Source organism: Mustelus asterias, chromosome 13, assembly GCF_964213995.1.
Source record: "Mustelus asterias chromosome 13, sMusAst1.hap1.1, whole genome shotgun sequence".
NCBI classification, from domain to species: Eukaryota; Metazoa; Chordata; class Chondrichthyes; order Carcharhiniformes; family Triakidae; genus Mustelus; species Mustelus asterias.
Window position 1 is genome coordinate 43,150,706 of NC_135813.1, and position 18,852 is coordinate 43,169,557.

The 18,852-nt window shown below is 46.0% G+C and overlaps 1 protein-coding gene across 1 annotated transcript in view; it reads right to left on the reverse strand.

Annotated features, from left to right (window-relative positions):
* Positions 1-631: 631 nt before the first annotated feature.
* Positions 632-18,852, reverse strand: part of pnpla7b (patatin-like phospholipase domain containing 7b) — a 320,408-nt gene continuing 302,187 nt past the window's right edge. The window contains exons 33-35 of the mRNA XM_078226670.1: positions 15,938-16,019; positions 14,222-14,328; positions 632-6,082 (exon numbers count right to left, since the gene is read on the reverse strand). Coding sequence (XP_078082796.1) covers positions 6,020-6,082; positions 14,222-14,328; positions 15,938-16,019 — 252 coding nt within the window. The 3' untranslated portion in view covers positions 632-6,019. The remainder of the gene's footprint in view (positions 6,083-14,221; positions 14,329-15,937; positions 16,020-18,852) is intronic.

Here is an 18,852-nt window from a genome sequence, read left to right on the forward strand (position 1 = left end):
CATTTCAAGACCAGGAGGTTTCAAAGGCGAATCTTCAATGTCAAAGGGTCAGAGTGCTAGGGGGTGTCTGTGAAGTCAGAAATAAGCTGACTAATTCATGCAGTGAAATACTGTTTCAGTGCATGCTGCTGGCTGGTATCTTCCGCTAAAATTACTTCCTTTACTAATTGGTAGCTGAACTATATCAATTCAACTACTCGAACCAGAGCAGAGGGACCTGCAGTGCCAAAGGTGTGACGCCTTTGACAATGGAAATGTCCATCAGTGTCACCTATAGGAATAACTGATCCAATGGCTCTGGCCAAAGGAGCAAGTTGGTGACAAAGGTTGTCAGTGAAATGCACACTCCCGCCATACTGAATGTAAAGACATCACTGACAGCACAACTCAACATCTTTTCAATTAGTCCTGTTGCAAAACTCCACTGGAACACATCTCCCAGTCCTATCCCTCCCATCATGAGAGAACTCAATTTGTGTAGAAACAAGACAGCCTCAAAATGCACCCTTGATCTGATATCCATGTGAATGCAGTCGCATTTGCTTCTCCCAGCTGCTGAGTGACAGGCTCTGTAATTCCTGCCCTTTTCTCTGATTTTGTATCTATTTTTAAATGATTTTCAGACAAGGAACAATGAAGAGGTCACCTTTAATGGGTATATAAGGCACATGGGCACAATATAAAGTGGACAATGTAAATACTTCACACGTTAGTTACATACAGATTCATAGAAGAAATAACCATTGTGTAAACGCTCTCTATATAAAAGTTGTCCATTCACTTGTGCCGATGACTGTGGTTTATGATAACGTCTTGGTCCTACACAAGTCCCTAAGTGAATTTCTGTTCAGTTTTAAAAGCTGCTTCAACAGCCTGTGCATTCACCCAGCTGCTAATGGGCAGCTTCTTCCCTTTCCTCTTCTGAGTGTGCAGTCACTGCTATTGGGCAGGCAAGCAAGGCCTGGCAGCCAATACTCACACAGCAAGACCCCAGTGAAACAAAGGGCCAGTTTTTGTGATGTTAGCCGGGGTGGATGTTGACCATCACGCCGCCTGGCTCTTTGTAAAATACCATGGGGTCTTTCAAGTCCAATCTCAGACAGCTGGAGGTTAGCTAAAAGCCAGCAGCTTCAATAATGCTGCACTGAGCTGTCAGAGAGTTCAGCCCGAATTCCTGGCCACCTGCCTCAGAGATGAGGGTGTTATTAAGGAGCTAATCTGGAAACGGAAGGCACTGACTATACAAAGCACAGCTCCTGCCAACTTCCTGCTACCTTCCCCAAGTGGCAATTCTTGGGTGCCAGCTTTGACAGTGGCTGAGGGAATCACAACTGACTGGTTGTGTTTCTCCCCCACTTCCCAATCTGGGACTTTCCCATCACTTCTTCTCTGGTCAGGGGACACCGCGACTAATGGTAGCTCCTCTCATCCACCCAGCCCACTGCATGATACACACTTGCAACTTTCCTGATCCCAGTATCATATATTGGGTATTTAGATAATGTCCTGTCTTCAGTAGATCAATCGACCTTATAAACATATGCTGGGCTCCCAGCCAACAGGGCTGCTGGCCTTGATGGGAGATCTGGCTTCTCTCCTGGATACTGTTGGTGTCTCTCCATGGCTGACCCATTGGGAGGTGTTCAGAATGGATTAGAGCCACAGGCACGTCAAGGCTTCAACACTAACAGACCAATAATTCAGGGCTTGTTAACAGAACATTAAAGAAAACACAAGAAATGTTTGTTCTTAAGACAATAAACGTCCTCTGTGCTTCACGAGTTACAGAGTTAAACACATTCACCTATTTCCATTCAAACTCAGGCAGTGATCAGAAGAAAGATTGTCCTCCCAGTTCAACACATTTGAGTCTGGGGGGGTGCAGAGTTTATACAATTAGCGACATTGTTAATCACATTTAAAGAGCTGAGATAGGCTGGGTATTAACTGGAGTTGTTATTCCCATTTCTTCACCTTTCCCCATCTCCCAGTAAATGGAGCAAAGGGTCCCTGTCCGCCCTGGCAGTTTCCCGACAATACGGCTCATGTGTTTCCCACCAAAGGGCCTGGATGTTCAAAACTCAGCTCACAGCCTCATTCCAGCAAAGTGTGAATAAATCGAGGGCATCAGGCCTTCTGCAACAAGAGAACTGGACTTGTGGAATCACTGATGCCTCAAGAGCTTTGCTGCTGGGAGTTATAGAATCCCTACAGTGCAGAAGGCGGCTATTTAGCCCATCGAGACTTCACCGACCACGATCCCACCCAGGCCCTATCCCTGTAACTCTATGCATTTACCCTAGCTATTCCCCCTGACACAAAGGGTCAATTTAGCATGGCCAATCCACCTAACCTGCACATCTTTGGACTGTGGGAGGAAACCGGAGCACCCGGAGGAAACCCACGCAGACACGAGGAGAATGTACAGACTCCGCACAGACAGTGACCCAAGCCGGGAATCGAACCCAGGTCCCTGGCACTATGAGGCAGCAGTGCTAACCACTGTGCCACCGTGCCGCCACACAGCTCCAGAACAGCTCAGTAAAGACACCATAGAGTTAAGCTGTCAGCCGATAAACAAGGCTACAATTCAGACAGGATGGGGGCAGATACAATATTGTTATGGGTGTAAAGATTACAGCAGATCCACCTGCAAACCACCCTTCACACGGAGTTCTGCTCTAATTTCCAGTTTTAAATGGCATGGGGATTCTGAACCATTTGCTAATGTACTCCCTCACACCTAATGTGATTTGATTTGAAACTCTCCCATAGTAAATTTACTCAATGGAAGGTAGGTCAAACCATTTCAGACATTTTAATTAAAATGTTGCTCTGGGTGGTTTAAATGCCTTTTTGTTTTACCATCTCTGGCAGGAGCCATGGGAAGCCTCAATTGGTGGGGTGGGGGTGAGGGGGGGGCGGCAGAGGGGAGGAATAATTCTTTCATTGTCAAGGCACTAGACCCCAGTTAATGATCACCAGCATCTCAGCTCTGAACAACTAAATTTCAATAACATTAAATATTGCATTGATTATTGCAACAAATAGAAAGGTTCCTTCACCCAGCTCACAGCTGGGATGGCTACAGGACTTCTGCAACCATGTTAACAGTCTTTTTGGCTATTAGTATTTTTGTGTGCGCGAAGGTCGCTCATATTAAGCTTTTAACTTGCTTCAGAACTCTGATTACATGACGAAGAGGCATGATTTATGAAGCATGACTTCCCTCTTTCACTCTCCTTTGATGGAACCGGCAGGAGATGCTATTAAAGGCTCACGTGTTCCTTTTAGTGGTTTTATCTTCAACGTTTTAAGAAAGCAACCAGAAAAAAGCACAACGGTGGAATCATTGTTAAGACTCCGAGTCTTAATCATATCTAGCCTCCTGTGACAGAGGATGAAGGGTTTTCTCTGTGGGATTTCTGCACTCATTCCATCACACTAAATCTCAACTGCAACACATTCTCCATACAGCTCGCTGCTCCATCCTACACATAGCACGCTCACAGATAGGTCACCAACTTTTAAAGAGCGGGAGCAAGCTGCTGGGAAAGCTGCAGTGAGATGCCTATCACATTAGGATTTGATTACTAGTCAATATCTAGCGGCTCTTGTGTAGTGATGGGAGCTCCCCTCATACTCTGGTCCTTCCACTTCACTGTACCATTAATTGGGGGTTCCAAAGGGCAGGAGGACAAAAGGAACAGGAGTCATGAGCTACTGGTATGGGCAGCCTGTGCAAGGGCAACCTTGGCCCAGGCTTGGGAGCAGGGGACTTGTCTCGGCTGTGGGCAGCGTAACAGTGACTAGGCCGTTCTACAGCTGCAACTGCTAGCTCCTCATTTTCCTGTCCATTACAACGTGGGGCTGGGGTGAGGGGGGAATTGCAGGAAGAGAGGACAGCATGTAAATCCGTGGCAAATATCTGTCAAGCAAGAGGGGGAGGCGGGTGTGTACTTGCTGATGGAAACATGTGTACTTGAGGATGGAGCTGTGTGCACGAGATGTGTGCTCATGCAGATGGAGACGTGTGCACACCAGTGGATGTGGGACTAATCTGTATTTGTGTATTTTTTAGATATTGCGGTTGTGTTCCCAACATTTTTTACAACTGATATTCTGCAGAATGATTGAGCACTTGGCAATAATCACTTGCTGAATGATTACAGTGGATCCAACTCTGGGACACTGGCAGATAGGGAGGGGACCCAGAGGACACAAGGTCTTGGGGCACAGATGATGCTGCCTTTATGGCTACATTGCTCTCTCGTTTCCCTGGTACATTTTGCCCATGTTATTCAGTCAACCGATTAGAACTCCAATCCGGCTTGAAGAGCACAAAGCATGTGTGGGAGGGGAAGTCAAACTGTCCAAAACCCCGTGGTGATTGGTACAATTCAAATGGCAGGGAGGTGCATCCACCATATATCAGTGATGCAAGCGGTACACTTGGGAACAGAGCCATCACCCTGCCGTGTCCACCTTTTCTGAACAACACACATCTCCATCCGATGCGAGCCCACTCACCTCTAAGAGAATCAGCTGAGAATGGAAATCTCCATCAAAGTACAAGGGCGATGTGTCAGATTAGCTGTCTGTTCCCTCTGGGCTGTAGAGGGGAGAGCAGAGAAGGGGACTGTTCCCTCAACATCATTCTGGATTGGAGGGGAGGGGCAGGAATGGCCTCTGAACATTGCAGGATTTGGGCTGCTACTAGATTCCACCCAGTAATCAGTGGCTCATTTCACTGTGGCTTAAATCGTGGTCACCAGGCAGAGGGGTTGGGGGGGGGGGGGGGGGGGGGGGAGTGTGTGTGCAGTCTCTGATCTGGCTCTCCTCCCATTTTTGCCCTCGAATACAGGAACAAAGTCTCCTGGAGTGACGCTGTCAGCCAGTGTGAACGTGGACAATCATATCCCAATGTACACCAGCACCAGGGAGAGGCAAGCAGGGTTTTGGTACCCAATGGCTGGGGGGGATTCAGCAATGTGAGAGTTTCCATGGTAACAATGAACCGATCACAATGCTACAACAACAATCTGGTGAGCGGAGATGGTTTGAAAAGCCGGCAATTTGAATTGTACCTTTTACCAAGATCCATTCTGACCTTTAGCTATCCCACAGGAAGCAGACTAATTATTGGCAGTAAACCAGGAGGGAGGATGGCGTGGGTTTGGTTCTTAGCACAATACTGGGGCACAGCAGGGTTTGTGATGGACAGTCTGGATTCTGGTAGGGGAGGTGGGATGGGGTGAGAGTTGTGTTTGCGGAAAGGTCGAGTGCAGTGAAATGTACGCCTGGCATTTTCGTCCACCCTCCCACAGCCCAGGCTGTGATGAGTGACCCGCTCCGTACAGGGAGGGAGGAAAGGTCAGAGGGCAAGTGTGTTTAGGGCTGTAGTCTTGCACCTCCTATTAGTGACCAGAAGAGCAGCATTTTGGCAGAGGGCTGGTAATAAGTCGCCAGCCCCTCCATCGTCCCTGCAGTTACAGGAGCGCAGTGTAAGGCAAATCTAAACTGTTTAAAAACACACACTCACTTGGGCAGAAACAAGATTAAATGCTACATCATGACACTCAAAGCAGAACCACGTGTGGAATTAAAGTGCTAACTGAGCCTGTGTGACTCTCTTCTGGAACCTTCTAGCACATCTATTAACTGAGGGTGGGGTGGGGAGAGAAACAGAGTGTTTGGATAAAGTCCTGGAATAATATACATTGACACATCTTGACTCAAATTCACAGTCTGAAAAAACTACTACTGTACAATTTGGTTTACGAATCTAAGGCCTCAATTTCACACACTCACCAATCGCTAATAGTAAGCGTGTGGCAGGCAATGTCATCCTGACATCCTTGTCATCAACACTCTTGTCCTCCTCAAGAGTTGCGATATGAAATGGAGGAGGCTATTTGATTAGTGTAAGGAATAATGTGGCACGCAACAATAGGACTCAAAACAAATAACTCCATCGCCATGCCAGGATACGGCTGCTGAAGGCTGCTGCTCCTTTCCATTAGGCTGCGGTGCTCTGGGCCCCAGAAGTAGAGTTGCTCTCCTTGAATTCACTCTCTTCATCCTGTAACACATTAAAAAAACATTATGGCAAGGAGCCCATCCACTGAACCTTCAGCATACGTCAGATTCTCCCCCACCCCGCCCTGAGACAACCAGCACCTGCAACCAGGAAAACCAGGTTATTGCACGGCCTAATGAGCAATGGCGAAAGGCCACACACGCAGATAGGGAAGATTTGGAAATATGTTTACCCAAATGTGGAGCTGGGAGGAATGGGAGTGCTGCTCCTGACTCCGTGTACAAAGAACAGCATTGCTACAGCCTCTAATCTAAGTCGACCCCAGCTCTCCAACAACACCTTGAGCAGAGAATGGGGCCGGATTTATAGCACCGTTAGAAAAGCTCTTTCCATTGACAGGCTGTTGGAGATTTTAACCATTGTGTGGATTACAAGTGGAAAAGGAGGATAACCCCCTTTCATAATATAATTATGAACAACCCAAATCACCTCTTAACCTGTGCATTACAACACATGCACGTGCCTTTGAAATAGTGGCATCCCCCTTGATGTTACAGTGGGACTGATCAGCAATATAATGCAGGACAGAGCGAGTGAGTGGTCATAGAGGTGGGTTTGTTTAAAGGAGGCTTTCAGAAGAGATACAGCAATGGAAGTGGTGTTTAAGAAACATTCTATGTTGCAAGGTATGATGATAAATAACTCAGCAGGTCACACAGCTTACCGGAGATATTAACAGAACAGGCACAGAGTGAGGCAGAAAACAGGACAGTGGGAGGTGAGGGAAGGACATGTCGAATACAAAATAATGACATTGGGGGAATGTAGAAATGTCAGCTTGATCTTCAGACAGGGTAAGGAATTAATGGTGGGCCAAGAGGCATGCTTGGGGGGGGAAGCAAGGAGCGCACTGGGGGTGGGGGGGGGGGCAAGGGGATGCGCTGGGGGGGGGGGCTAAGAGGTTGTGCTGGGGGAAGCTAAGAGGGGCACGCTGGGAGGGTGACGGCGCTGTGGGGAGATTAATTGGAGCTCTCAACAAGGAAACAGTGGAAGGTCCGTAAGCTGGTCTGATGGAGATAGAGTTCTAGCCTGATTGGATGTCCAGCCTTTTCTGTTTTTATTTCATGTTGCCAGCTTCTGCAGTGCTTTGCTATTGCCGACAACAGCGTACTGGGTGAATGACCAGTTGCTAGTCTTGTCAACCTTTGCTCAGAGAATAGGAACAAGAGGAGACCATTCAGCCACTCGAGCCTGTTCCACAATTAAGCTGATGTGTACCCAAATTCTAGTTATCCATTTTAGCTTCCTATTACTTCAAAGAATCGTACATTTATATGGACGTCTAGAAGGCCTTTGATAAAGTGTCTCATCAGAGACGGTTAGCTAAAGTTGAAGCCCACGGAACTGAAGACAATTTATTCCTGAAGATTGGAAGGTAGCCAATGTCACCCCACTATTTATGAAGGGAGAGAAAAAGCGGGGAAATACAAGCCTGTTTTGCCTTACATCAATAGTAGAGAAAATGATAGAATCTATGATAAAGAATGGAATAAATGGACACTTGGAAAGTCATAATCTAACTGGGCACAGTCAGCATGGATTTATGAATGGGAAACCATACTTGATGGAGTTGGGAGTTTTTTGAGGATGTTACTAACAAAATTAACCAAAGGAGAAACGATGGATTTGGGTATATTTGGATTTTCAGAATGCTTTAATAAAGGAGGATGATTGAGAAAATAGAAGTATATGGGATAGGAAGCAATTTCTGGCATGGATTAAGGATTGGCTAATAGGCAGAAAAGTAGGAATAAATGGACCATTTCCATGCTGGCAGGAGGTGGATAGTGGGGTACTGCAAGGATCAGTACTTGGAACCTAGCTGTTCACAATATATATTAATGATTTGGATGTGGGGACCAAATATAATATTTCCAGGTTCACAGGTGGAAAGCTAGGCAGGAATGTGTGTTGCGAGGAAGATGTAAAGCGGCTACAGGATTTGGACAGACTCAGTAAATGGGCAAAAACATGGCAGATGGAATATAATGTGGAAAAATGTGAGGTAATCCATTTTGATAGAAGGAACAGATGTGCAGATTATTTCCTAAATGGCAAGAAGTTAGAAAGTGTAGATGTACAAAGGGACCTGGGTGTCCTGGTCCATAAGTCACTGAAGGCTTAACATGCAGGTTCAGCAAGCTATTAGGAAAGTTAAATGGAATGTTAGCCTCTATCACAAGGGAATTTGAGTACAGGAGTAGTGAGGTCTTCTTGCTTCAATTGTATAGGAGCTTGGTTAGACCACATGTGGAGTACTGTGTGGAGTCCTGGTCCTCTTACCACAGAAAGGATATTACTGCCATTGAGGGAGTGCAACAAAGATTCACCAGACTTGTTCCAGGGATGGTGGGGCTGTTATCAAGAGAGATTGGGCAAACTAGGCCTGTATTCACTAGAGTTCCAAAGAATGAGAGGTAATCTCATTGAAATCTACAAAATACTTCAAAGTCTATTTATGAAGGGAGAGAAAAAGCGGGGAACCAGGGGGCACAATTAATTTAAAAATAAGGGGAAGGCACTTCGGACTGAGATGCGGAGAAATATGTTTACACAGAGGGCTGTGAAACTGGAATTCTCTATCCTTGAGGGCTGTGGAAGCTCAGTCGTTGTGTATGTTTAAAGTAAAGATTGATAGATTTTTGATTAACAATAACAAAGTGTTGTGGGGATAATGGGTGTAAAGGCCATTGAAGTGTCCCATCAATCATGACCATATTAAATGCCGGAACAGGCTTGATGGGCTGAATGGCCTACTTCCTAGTGACTACACTTCACAAGTACTTAATTGGCTATATTCACTTTAAGGTGTCTGGTGGTTGTAAAAGGTGCTATATAAATACAAATTTACAAGGCGGGACTGCACAAATTAAAACTTTAACTGTCTAAATTCTGGAGAACAAAGAGTGATTTGATATAATTTGGCAAAATATTAAGGGGAAGATAAAAACTATTTTTACTGGGCATGGAGTCTGGAGTTAAAAGTGACAGCCTGACCTTTCAGAAGTGAAATTAGAAAAGACTTTTACACAGAGGTGGTGATAAAAGTTTGGAACTCTTAATGCTAGATTAATTATTAATTTTAAAACTAAAATTGAAAAGTTTTTTGATATCCAAAGTTCTTAATAAACATGTGATGAAGGAGGATATATCGAGTTAGGTTGCAGATCAGCCATGATCTCACTGAATGGCAAAGCAGGCTCAAGGAATTAAATGGCCTACTCCTGTTCCCGTGCTCCTTTATCACACATGGAGATCATTTGAATGGGGAGGCAGTGGCGTATTAGCCTAACCCTAACTGGACGAGTAATCCAGAGACTCAGGGTAACATCCTGGGAACCCGGGTTCGAATCCCATCAGGGCAGATGGTGAAACTTCAATTCAATAAAAATCTGAAATTAAAAGTCTAATTAATGATGACCATGAAACCATTGTTGATTGTCGGAAAAACACATCTGGTTCAATAATGTCTTTTAGGGAAGGAAATCTGCTGCCCTTGCCTGGTCCGGCCTACATGTGACTCCAGAGCCACAGCAATGTGGTTGACTCTGGAATGGCCCAGCAAACCACTCAGTTCAAGGGCAATTAGGGATGGACAATAAATGTTGGCCCAGCCAGCACTGCCCACATCCCCTGAACAAATAAAAAGTAAGAAGTCTCACAACACCAGGTTAAAGTCCAACAGGTTTATTTGGTAGCAAATACCATAAGCTTTCGGAGCACAGCTCCTTCGTCAGATGGAGTGAATATCTGTTCTCCAACAGAGCACAGACACAGAAATCAAGTTACAGAATACTAATTAGAATGCAAATCTCTACAGCCAGCCAGGTCTTAAAGGTACAGATAATGTGGGTGGAGGGAGCATTCAACACAGGTTAAAGAGATGTGTATTGTCTCCAGACAGAACAGCTAGTGAGATTCTACAAGCCCAGGAGGCAAGCTGTGGGGGTTACTGATAATGTGACATAAATCCAACATCCCGGTTTAGGCCAACGTTGTCTACCTGATACGCTGCAGGAAAGGATGTCCCGAGGCATGGTACATTGGGGAAACCATGCAGACGCTACGACAACGGATGAATGAACACCGCTCGACAATCACCAGGCAAAACTGTTCTCTTCCTGTGGGGGAGCACTTCAGCAGTCACGGGCATTCAGCCTTGGATCTTCAGGTAAGCGTTCTCCAAGGCGGCCTTCACGACACACGACAGCGCAGAGTCGCTGAGCAGAAACTGATAGCCAAGTTCTGCACACATGAGGACGGCCTAAACCGGGATGTTGGATTTATGTCACATTATCAGTAACCCCCACAGCTTGCCTCCTGGGCTTGTAGAATCTCACTAGCTGTTCTGTCTGGAGACAATACACATCTCTTTAACCTGTGTTGAATGCTCCCTCCACCCACATTATCTGTACCTTTAAGATCTGGCTGGCTGTAGAGATTTGCATTCTAATTAGTATTCTGTAATTTGATTTCTGTGTCTGTGCACTGTTGGAGAACAGATATTCACTCCATCTGACGAAGGAGCTGTGCTCCGAAAGCTTATGGTATTTGCTACCAAATAAACCTGTTGGACTTTAACCTGGTGTTGTGAGACTTCTTACTGTGCCCACCCCAGTCCAACGCCGGCATCTCCACATCACAAATAAAAAGTGCCAGCTTTTTGAAAAATCCTCTTCTGATTTATTCCTTTCAAGTACATATCCAAGTTCCTTTGAAAATTATTAAATCTCCTTTTAGGCAATGTATTCCAGACTGCTACAACCCGATGCATAAAGGGCTTGACATAGAATCATAGAATCCCTACAGTGCAGAAGGATGCCATTCGGACCATCGAGTCTGCACTGACCCACTGAAAGAGAATCTTACCCAGGCCCACCCGCTCACTATCTCCCCACAACTCCATGCATTTAGCTTGGCCAATCCACCTAACTGGCACATCTATGGGCTGTAGGAAACTGGAGCACCCGGAGGAAACCCACGCAAACACGGGGAGAACATGCAAACTCCACACAGACAGTTACCTGAGGCTGGAATTGAACCCGGGTCCCTGGCACTGTGAGGCAGCGGTGCTAACCACTGTGCCACTGTTTCCTATTGGGTGATGCCCAAGAATTGGAAAAATACTCCAGCTGATGCCTCGAATAAAAGTATTGTTATTAAAGTGATTTATAAAGATTGAGCATTATCTCCTGGTTTTACTACTGCATGCCTCTATTATTAAAGTGATTTATAAAGATTGAGCATTATCTCCTGGTTTTACTACTGCATGCCTCTATTTCTACAGCCAACAATCCTGTTTGTGATAACAGCCTTCTCATCATTTTCTCCGGCTTGCAACGGTTTGTTCACAATTACCCCAGCTCTCTCTGCCCCTGCATCCCTTTAAAACTCGATCGTTTCATTTCTTTTGCCTTTCCGCATTCTTCCTACCAAAATGAATCACTTCACACTTCCCAATCTGTCCATTTCACCATTGTCGACATCCTCCTGGAATCTGTTGCTGTCCTCCTCACATTTGCCTACATTTCCAATGTGTGTCATCTGCAAACATATACTCCTGTTTATGCAAGCCTGGGTCATACATATACAAAAAGAGCAGTGGCCAGAATACCGACCCATCATACACTTCCCGGCAGTCTGCAGAACAACTGTGCAGCGATACTCATTGCTGTCTCTTAGTTAATTTTGTACGCATGCTCCTTTCGTCCACTTGGCTTGAGTATCTTGATACCCTCAGCCAATAGAAAATTCTCACTGTCAGCCTTGAAAGATCCAATGGTCTGGGGTCCATAGCCCCTCTGACAAACTCGTACTGTCCTATAAACTCGTACTGTCCTATGAGTGTCCGATACGCGGATTTCACCTCCTCACCCGGGTTCGATTCCAGCCTCAGGCCACTGTCTGTGGGGAGTTTGCACATTCTCCCTGTGTCTGCGTGGGTTCCCTCCGGGTGCTCCGGTTTCCTCCCACAGTCCAAAGATGTGCCGGTTAGGTGGATTAGCCATGATAAATTGACCCGAGTGTCAGGGGGACTAGTAGGGCAAATGTGTGGAGTTACGGGGATAGGGCCTGGGCGGGATTGTGGTCGGTGCAGACTCGATGGGCCGAATGGCCTCCTCCTGCACTGTAGGGATTCTATGATTCCTCTATATTTCACTTAGCCCTTTCTTTGACCATCTGGTGCTAGTGAAATATCTGTACTCTCAGCAACAACTTGCATTTATGCAGCACTTTAATATTGCAAGCTGCCCCAAGGTGTTTCAGAGGAGCACTGTCCAGCAAGATCTGACACTGAGCCACGTAAGGGTTTATTGGGGCAGATGGCCAAAGGTTTGGTCAGAGAGGCTGGTTTTAAGGAGCATCATGAAGGAGGAGAGCAGGCAGAGGGGCACAGAGGGGGGCAGAGGGGTAATTCCAGATCTCAGGGCGGCTGAAGCACGGCCATCAATGATGGAATGATTAAAAATGGGAATGTGCAGGAGCTTAGAGAATGAGGTGAAGCTCAGGGACCGCCATTGGTTGTAGGGTCCCAGTATCCCCTCACTTGTTTCCTCTCTTTCCCTTTGCTCTGAACAGTACTGTTGGATATTTTTTTAAGAACAGACACTTGAATTACTGGCACCAAAAAGAAAATGCAGGTCTGGCAGCATCTGTAAGGAGAAAAAAGAGCTGACGTTTCGAGTCCAGATGACCCTTTATCAAAGCTTTGTCATCTGGACTCGAAACGTCAGCCCTTTTCTTTCCTTACAGATGCTGCCAGACCTGCTGAGATTTTCTGGCATTTTCTCTTTTGATTTCAGATTCCAGCATCCGCGGTAATTTGCTTTTATACTTGAATAACTGGAGCAGACAGAAGGGTTTAACATCTTTTCTCTGGGAAACAACGCTCCCTCAGTTCTGCCCTGAAGCGTCAGTCTAGATCACACATCCAAATGTTGGAGTTGGGTTTGAACGCACAACCTTCTGACTTGGAGGCAAGAGAGCTGTCGGCTAATCCAAGCTGACACTCTAAAGCAAAGATCACAGAGTTTGTCCAACTTGCTTTTGTGCATCAGAGATACTTTAACTTTATTATATCTCTGTCAAGCTGAACAGGCTTTTGAGAGCTTCCAACGATTAACTACCTGTCATGCTCAATTTTCTTCCTTTCATTTTTCAAGAGACTGTTTTAGTTCAGACAACCTACTCTTAAATCGGATAGATATTGAGTTAGGTATTTTCTTCTTAAAGGGACCTCCCTGCCCTATAAGTGACAGATTGTTTCAGCAGATATCGAGGCTTGCAGCAATGTTATGTTTAAGATGTCGGGTAGATACAGAGCAACTATTTCCCCCGGTGGCAGAATAGAACAAAGTTTAGTTTAGTTTAAGTTTATTTATTAGTGTCACAAGTAGGCTGACATTAACAATGCAATGAAGTTACTGTGAAAATCCCCGAGTCGCCACACTTGGGCGCCTGTTCGGGTACACTGAAGGAGAATTTATCATGGTCAATGCATCTAACCAGCACGTCTTTCAGACTGTGGGAAGAAACTGGAGCACACGGAGGAAACCCACGCAGGCATGTGCAGACTCCACACAGACAATGACCCAAGATAGGAATCAAACCCGGCTCCCTGGCGCTGAGAGGCAGCAGTGCTAACCACTGCGCCACCGAGTCACCGGGGCATAATCTTAAAATTAGAGACAGGATATTCGGGGGATGCGGGGGGGTGGGGGGAGGGTGAAATCAGGAATTACTTCTTCATACAAAAGGTGGCATAGAAATCTAGAACTCTCTTCAGTTAAAAGGCGAGGGAGCTTTCAAGACTAAGATAGACGGTTTCTGGTTAGAGAGAGGTATCAAGGGACACCAAGAACGAGCTGTCAGTCTGTAATCCGAATGTATTATTTACTGCAGTTGTTTTGAAGACGGGGAGTGAGTGAGCGCTGTTTGTGCAGTGGCTGTAAACAGTAAGAATGGCAATAACAGAGCCAGAGATAAATAAATTCAAGATACACAGCTAGTGTGTCGGTGGCATTGGGGGAAGAGGCTCCTTCCTCATTCAGACATTGATGGGACCCAACTGTGTGCTTCCAGCGCGCTCAGTCTCTCAGCAATACTCTAAAAACCTCTTACACTGTTCGAGATTTCATCTTCATTCTGCTCACTGGCGATACCATCGTAGTCATCCTTCTCAGTGTCGAAAGCATCTTCCTCATAGTCAGTCTGGTAGTCGGACTCATCTGTGGAACAGACGGTAGACGCTACATTAAGGATCGAGCATTGGCAACATACAGTCAGACTGGTATCTGGATTGTGCTGCTTTGTCACACATTGGCTGGAAATCCCAAAGCCAATTCATTGTGGTGAAAAACATAGCACTCACGATCTTCATGTCATTGCCAAAGATGTGACTCATCCTGCTGTGTAAATCACATGTCAGGCTCAACGGCAGCTTTCAGGTTTGCAGGCTAGTTTTAAAAGAAATATAAAACATTGTTTAATTTTCAGAAGGATCTTCCCCTTTTTTTTTGCCAATTTCCTCTCCCCTGCAGTTAAAGGCACTGATTCTTGCTTGCTTCGGTTTCCATGGATACCTACAGCCTCTAGTGCCTGTAACAAGTTGTCATTTTTCATGTGGGAGCCTTGGACCAAACCTCTCTAAAGTTAAAGTTTATTTATTAGTCACAAGTAAGGCTTACATTAACACTGCAATGAAGTTACTGTGAAATTCCCCTAGTCGCCACACTCTGGCACCTGTTCAGGTCAATGCACCTAACCAGCGCATCTTTCGGACTGTGGGAGGAAACCGGAGCACCCGGAGGAAACCCACGCAGACACAGGGAGAACGTGCAGACTCCACACAGACAGTGACCCAAGCCGGGAATCGAACCTGGGTCCCTGGCACTGTGAAGCAGCAGTGCTAACCATAGTGCCACCGTGCCGCTCTCAAGACTTCTCCTCTCTAAAGGAAAGGAGCCCCAACTTCTCCAATCTATCTTCATAAACTGAAGTTTCTCATCCCTGGAACCATTCTCGTAAACCTTTTCGGCACTCTCTCCAGACGGGCTCCTAGTTAAAACTGCTGTGTGACATTTTAATTCAAGCCCATTCTCACTGTCATTTTAATCCTCTCCACCGACAGCCACAGCAGGAGGGCTGCTGTTGGTGATGATTAGTGACGTGCCGGTGGCAATGATTCCCCTCCCAACACCTGACACAACAGCCGAGGAGGCCATGGGCGGCCAATGCTGGAGAGGGAACGGGGGTCGTACACAGCAGACTGGATCCCACCCTGTGGTACATTGTGGATTGGTTGGCAATCTGAAGAGGCAAATGGATCCAGTGAGTGGAGCCTTTGCAAATGGTCTGGGGATGTTGACAGCTCCTGCTGTCTCTCCTCTACTCCAACCCTATTGAAGAGTCCTTGAAACAGACCCCAAGTGGCAGTGGGCCCCTGCTTGAGAAGCCCTGTGTTAGAGAATAAAAGTGACAGACGCACAGTGGGGGACACGGACAGACAGAGTGGGCAAGGAGGAGGATTAAAAAGCAGAGGCAGAACGGTGAACTTGACCGTGCTCAGATTATCAAAACTGGGAAACAATTATCCGCTAAGACACTCATCAGGATAAGTAATGTTTCTTTTTAAACTAAAAGACTGTGAATTAAATTAAAAGTTCAGTGAATCGTGCTCTGCGAATTGGAAGAAGAGGGAGTTGGGCAAACAATGGAGTGGGTGGGGGAGCATTGCTGAAAGATGGTGTTAACCAGGAAAGGAAATGAAATACATTAAACGAGATGGCCATTAGGCTTTCAGGTACTGATACGCTGCGTGAAGTACCCATTACTCACCATCAACAGCTAACATTTTAGCAGGTTCGATTCTGGACACGATTTCAGCCAAGTCAGTGAAGGAGGCGTTTGGACATGTAACCTGTTGAAAGGGAACGCTGACATTACACAAGGCTGGTGATGAAGGAACGATTGTGTTTTTTGCACACTGTTGACAGAGTGGCAGTCAAAGAAACAGAACTTTCTGGTGAAACACAGAGAGGCAGTTAGGACACGAGAGAAACTTGACAGGAACAGTCAGAGACTAATCACTGACGCCTCCCTTTGTGACTGACCTGAGCACTCAGTGTTTTACTGTAAATTCCCAATCATGCTTTTCTTTTTCTTCTCATGTCACCAACAGTCTCACAACAACTTGCATTTATATAGAACCTAACAGCGTAAAACAAACAACTGCATTTATATGGAACCAAACAGCGTAAACAATTGCATTTATATAGAACCTAACAGCGTAAACAAACAACTGCATTTATATGGAACCTAACAGCGTAAACAACTGCATTTATATAGAACCTAACAGCATAAACAAACAACTGCATTTATATAGAACCTAACAGCATAAACAAACGACTGCATTTATATAGAACCGCTAACAGCATAAACAAACAACAACTGCATTTATACAGAACCGTTAACATAGCATAATACCTCACAGTGCTTCATGGCAGTGTAATTAAACAAAATATAACACTGAATCACACGAGGAGATATTAGGCCGGGAGAGGAAAAAACTTGTTCAAATGGGTAGAATTGAAGGGGACTTGTCCCCAGTGTCAGGGTTAATATTTATTCTCTCTAGGGTACTGCATGAGCAATGCTGTTAGAGCACTGACAGTAGGAAATTCCAGGAGATGCCAGTAGTTTTCAATGACTTGCAGGCATCACCAAAGGGTCCAGTTCCTCCTCAAGTCAGAAAGCGGTTGAGCAGGGATCCCGGAATTGTCCCAAGCATTGGAAATGGGAGAACAGAAATTCAGCAATAATGCTGCTCTCGAGATCGTGCTGGGATGTTAACTTTGGGATAATTAACAATGGGGATTCCAAACAATCCAGCATGGAGGGGAATCACAAACACACAGTAAGGAGGTCATCCCCAAGGATCTAGTTCCTGAGCCCCATCGAATGGGAGCATTCCAAACTGAGTGACTGGGGACTCTCCAGTAGCCGAGAGATCATTCCCAAATGAACAACAAACAAACATCTGAATTCGGAGCGGGAATAGATGAATCAGTCCCTCGAGCTTCCTCCAGCACTCAATAAGATCATGGCTGGTCTGATTGTGACCTCCTGCCTACTCCCAATGACCTTCCACCTTCTTGTTTAATCAAGAATCTATCCAGCTCTGCCTTCAAAATATTCAAAATATTGCATCTATATAGAAAAATATTCAAAGACTTTGGAACTCCCTTCCATTGCCTTTTGTGGAAACAAGTCCCAAAGACTCCCTGCCCTCAGAGAAAATCTGTCCTTAAAGGCGTAACCCCTCATTTTTAAACAGCAACCCCTGACAAACTGGGCCCCTATATAGTGCCATGCTGGCTATAACCAAAACCTCAGACTCAACCAAACCTGGCCACCTAGAAGGTTCATAACCTGCTGCCTTGTGGCACTTGGGAGAGACTGAGTCAGCTACAGCGTGGATACAGGTAAACACACAGGTCCTGCACCCTGAGGGACACACTCACTGCTCACAACACTCTGTAAACACCATGGGGACTGGCAGAAAACGCAGTGCTGCGTGCGGTGCCAACCCTCCAGGATTTCCCTGGCATCTCCAGCAATCAGCGATTAATCTCCTAACATTGCAGTGAGAAACCTGGGAGAAATAAATAGAAGAGTTCAAATTTCCCCATCTTATCAATTAAGGAACATCAGGATGGGGGAATATATTGTTTAGAATCTTACAATCATAGAATCCATACAGTGCAGAAGGAGGCCATTCAACCCATCGAGTCTGCACCGACCACAATCCCACCCAGGCCCTGTTCCCATAACCCCACATATTTGCCCTGCTAATCCCCTGACACTAGGGTCAATTTAGCATGGCCAATCCACCTAAGTAGCACATCTTCGGACTGTGGGAGGAAACCGGCGTACCCAGAGGAAACCCACGCAGACACGGGGAGAACGTGCAAACTCCACACAGACAGTCCCAAGCCGGGAATCGAACCCGGGTCACAGGCGCTGTGAGGCAGCAATGCTAACCACTGGGGAACATGCCGCCCTTCACCTGTGACAGGTTCTGTGGGGTTGGTTCATCTCTCCCTATGAAATGCCAGCTTTATTAGAAATCCCTACAGTGCAGAAGACCATTCAGCCCATCGAGCCTGCACCGACTCACTGACAGAGTATCTCACCCAGGCGCTCTCTCCTATCCTATCCCAGTAACCTGACACCTTCAATCGGGCAGAAGGGCCTGTTCCTGTGCTGTAATTTTCTTTGCTCTTTACCGCACTAATTCCTCGAACCTACACATCTTTGGACACTAAGGGGCAATTTAGCATGGCCAATCCACCTAACCCGCACACCTTAGGACTGTGGGAGGAAACCAGAGCACCCGGAGGAAACCCATGCAGACACCGGGAGAAAGTGCAAACTCCACACAGACAGTGACCCGAGGCTGGAATTGAACCCGGGTCCCTGGCGCTGTGAGGCAGCAGTGCTAACCACTGTGCCGCCTGGTGCCAGAATTAAACTGAAGCTCTATGCAATTCAGCCACTTAAGGGCAGCTAAAGCATGGACCGAGAGAAATAGTCTGTCAAGGAACCAAACTGACTGGATTCAACTGACAAATCGTGATGGTTAATTTTATTATTGATTCCTCCTTCTGGTTTGTGCAGAAGGTGCAGAAAGACTCACCATGCTGTAACAGGGAACATAAGCCTCAGATATCAGCTATTATTTTGCCACCTTA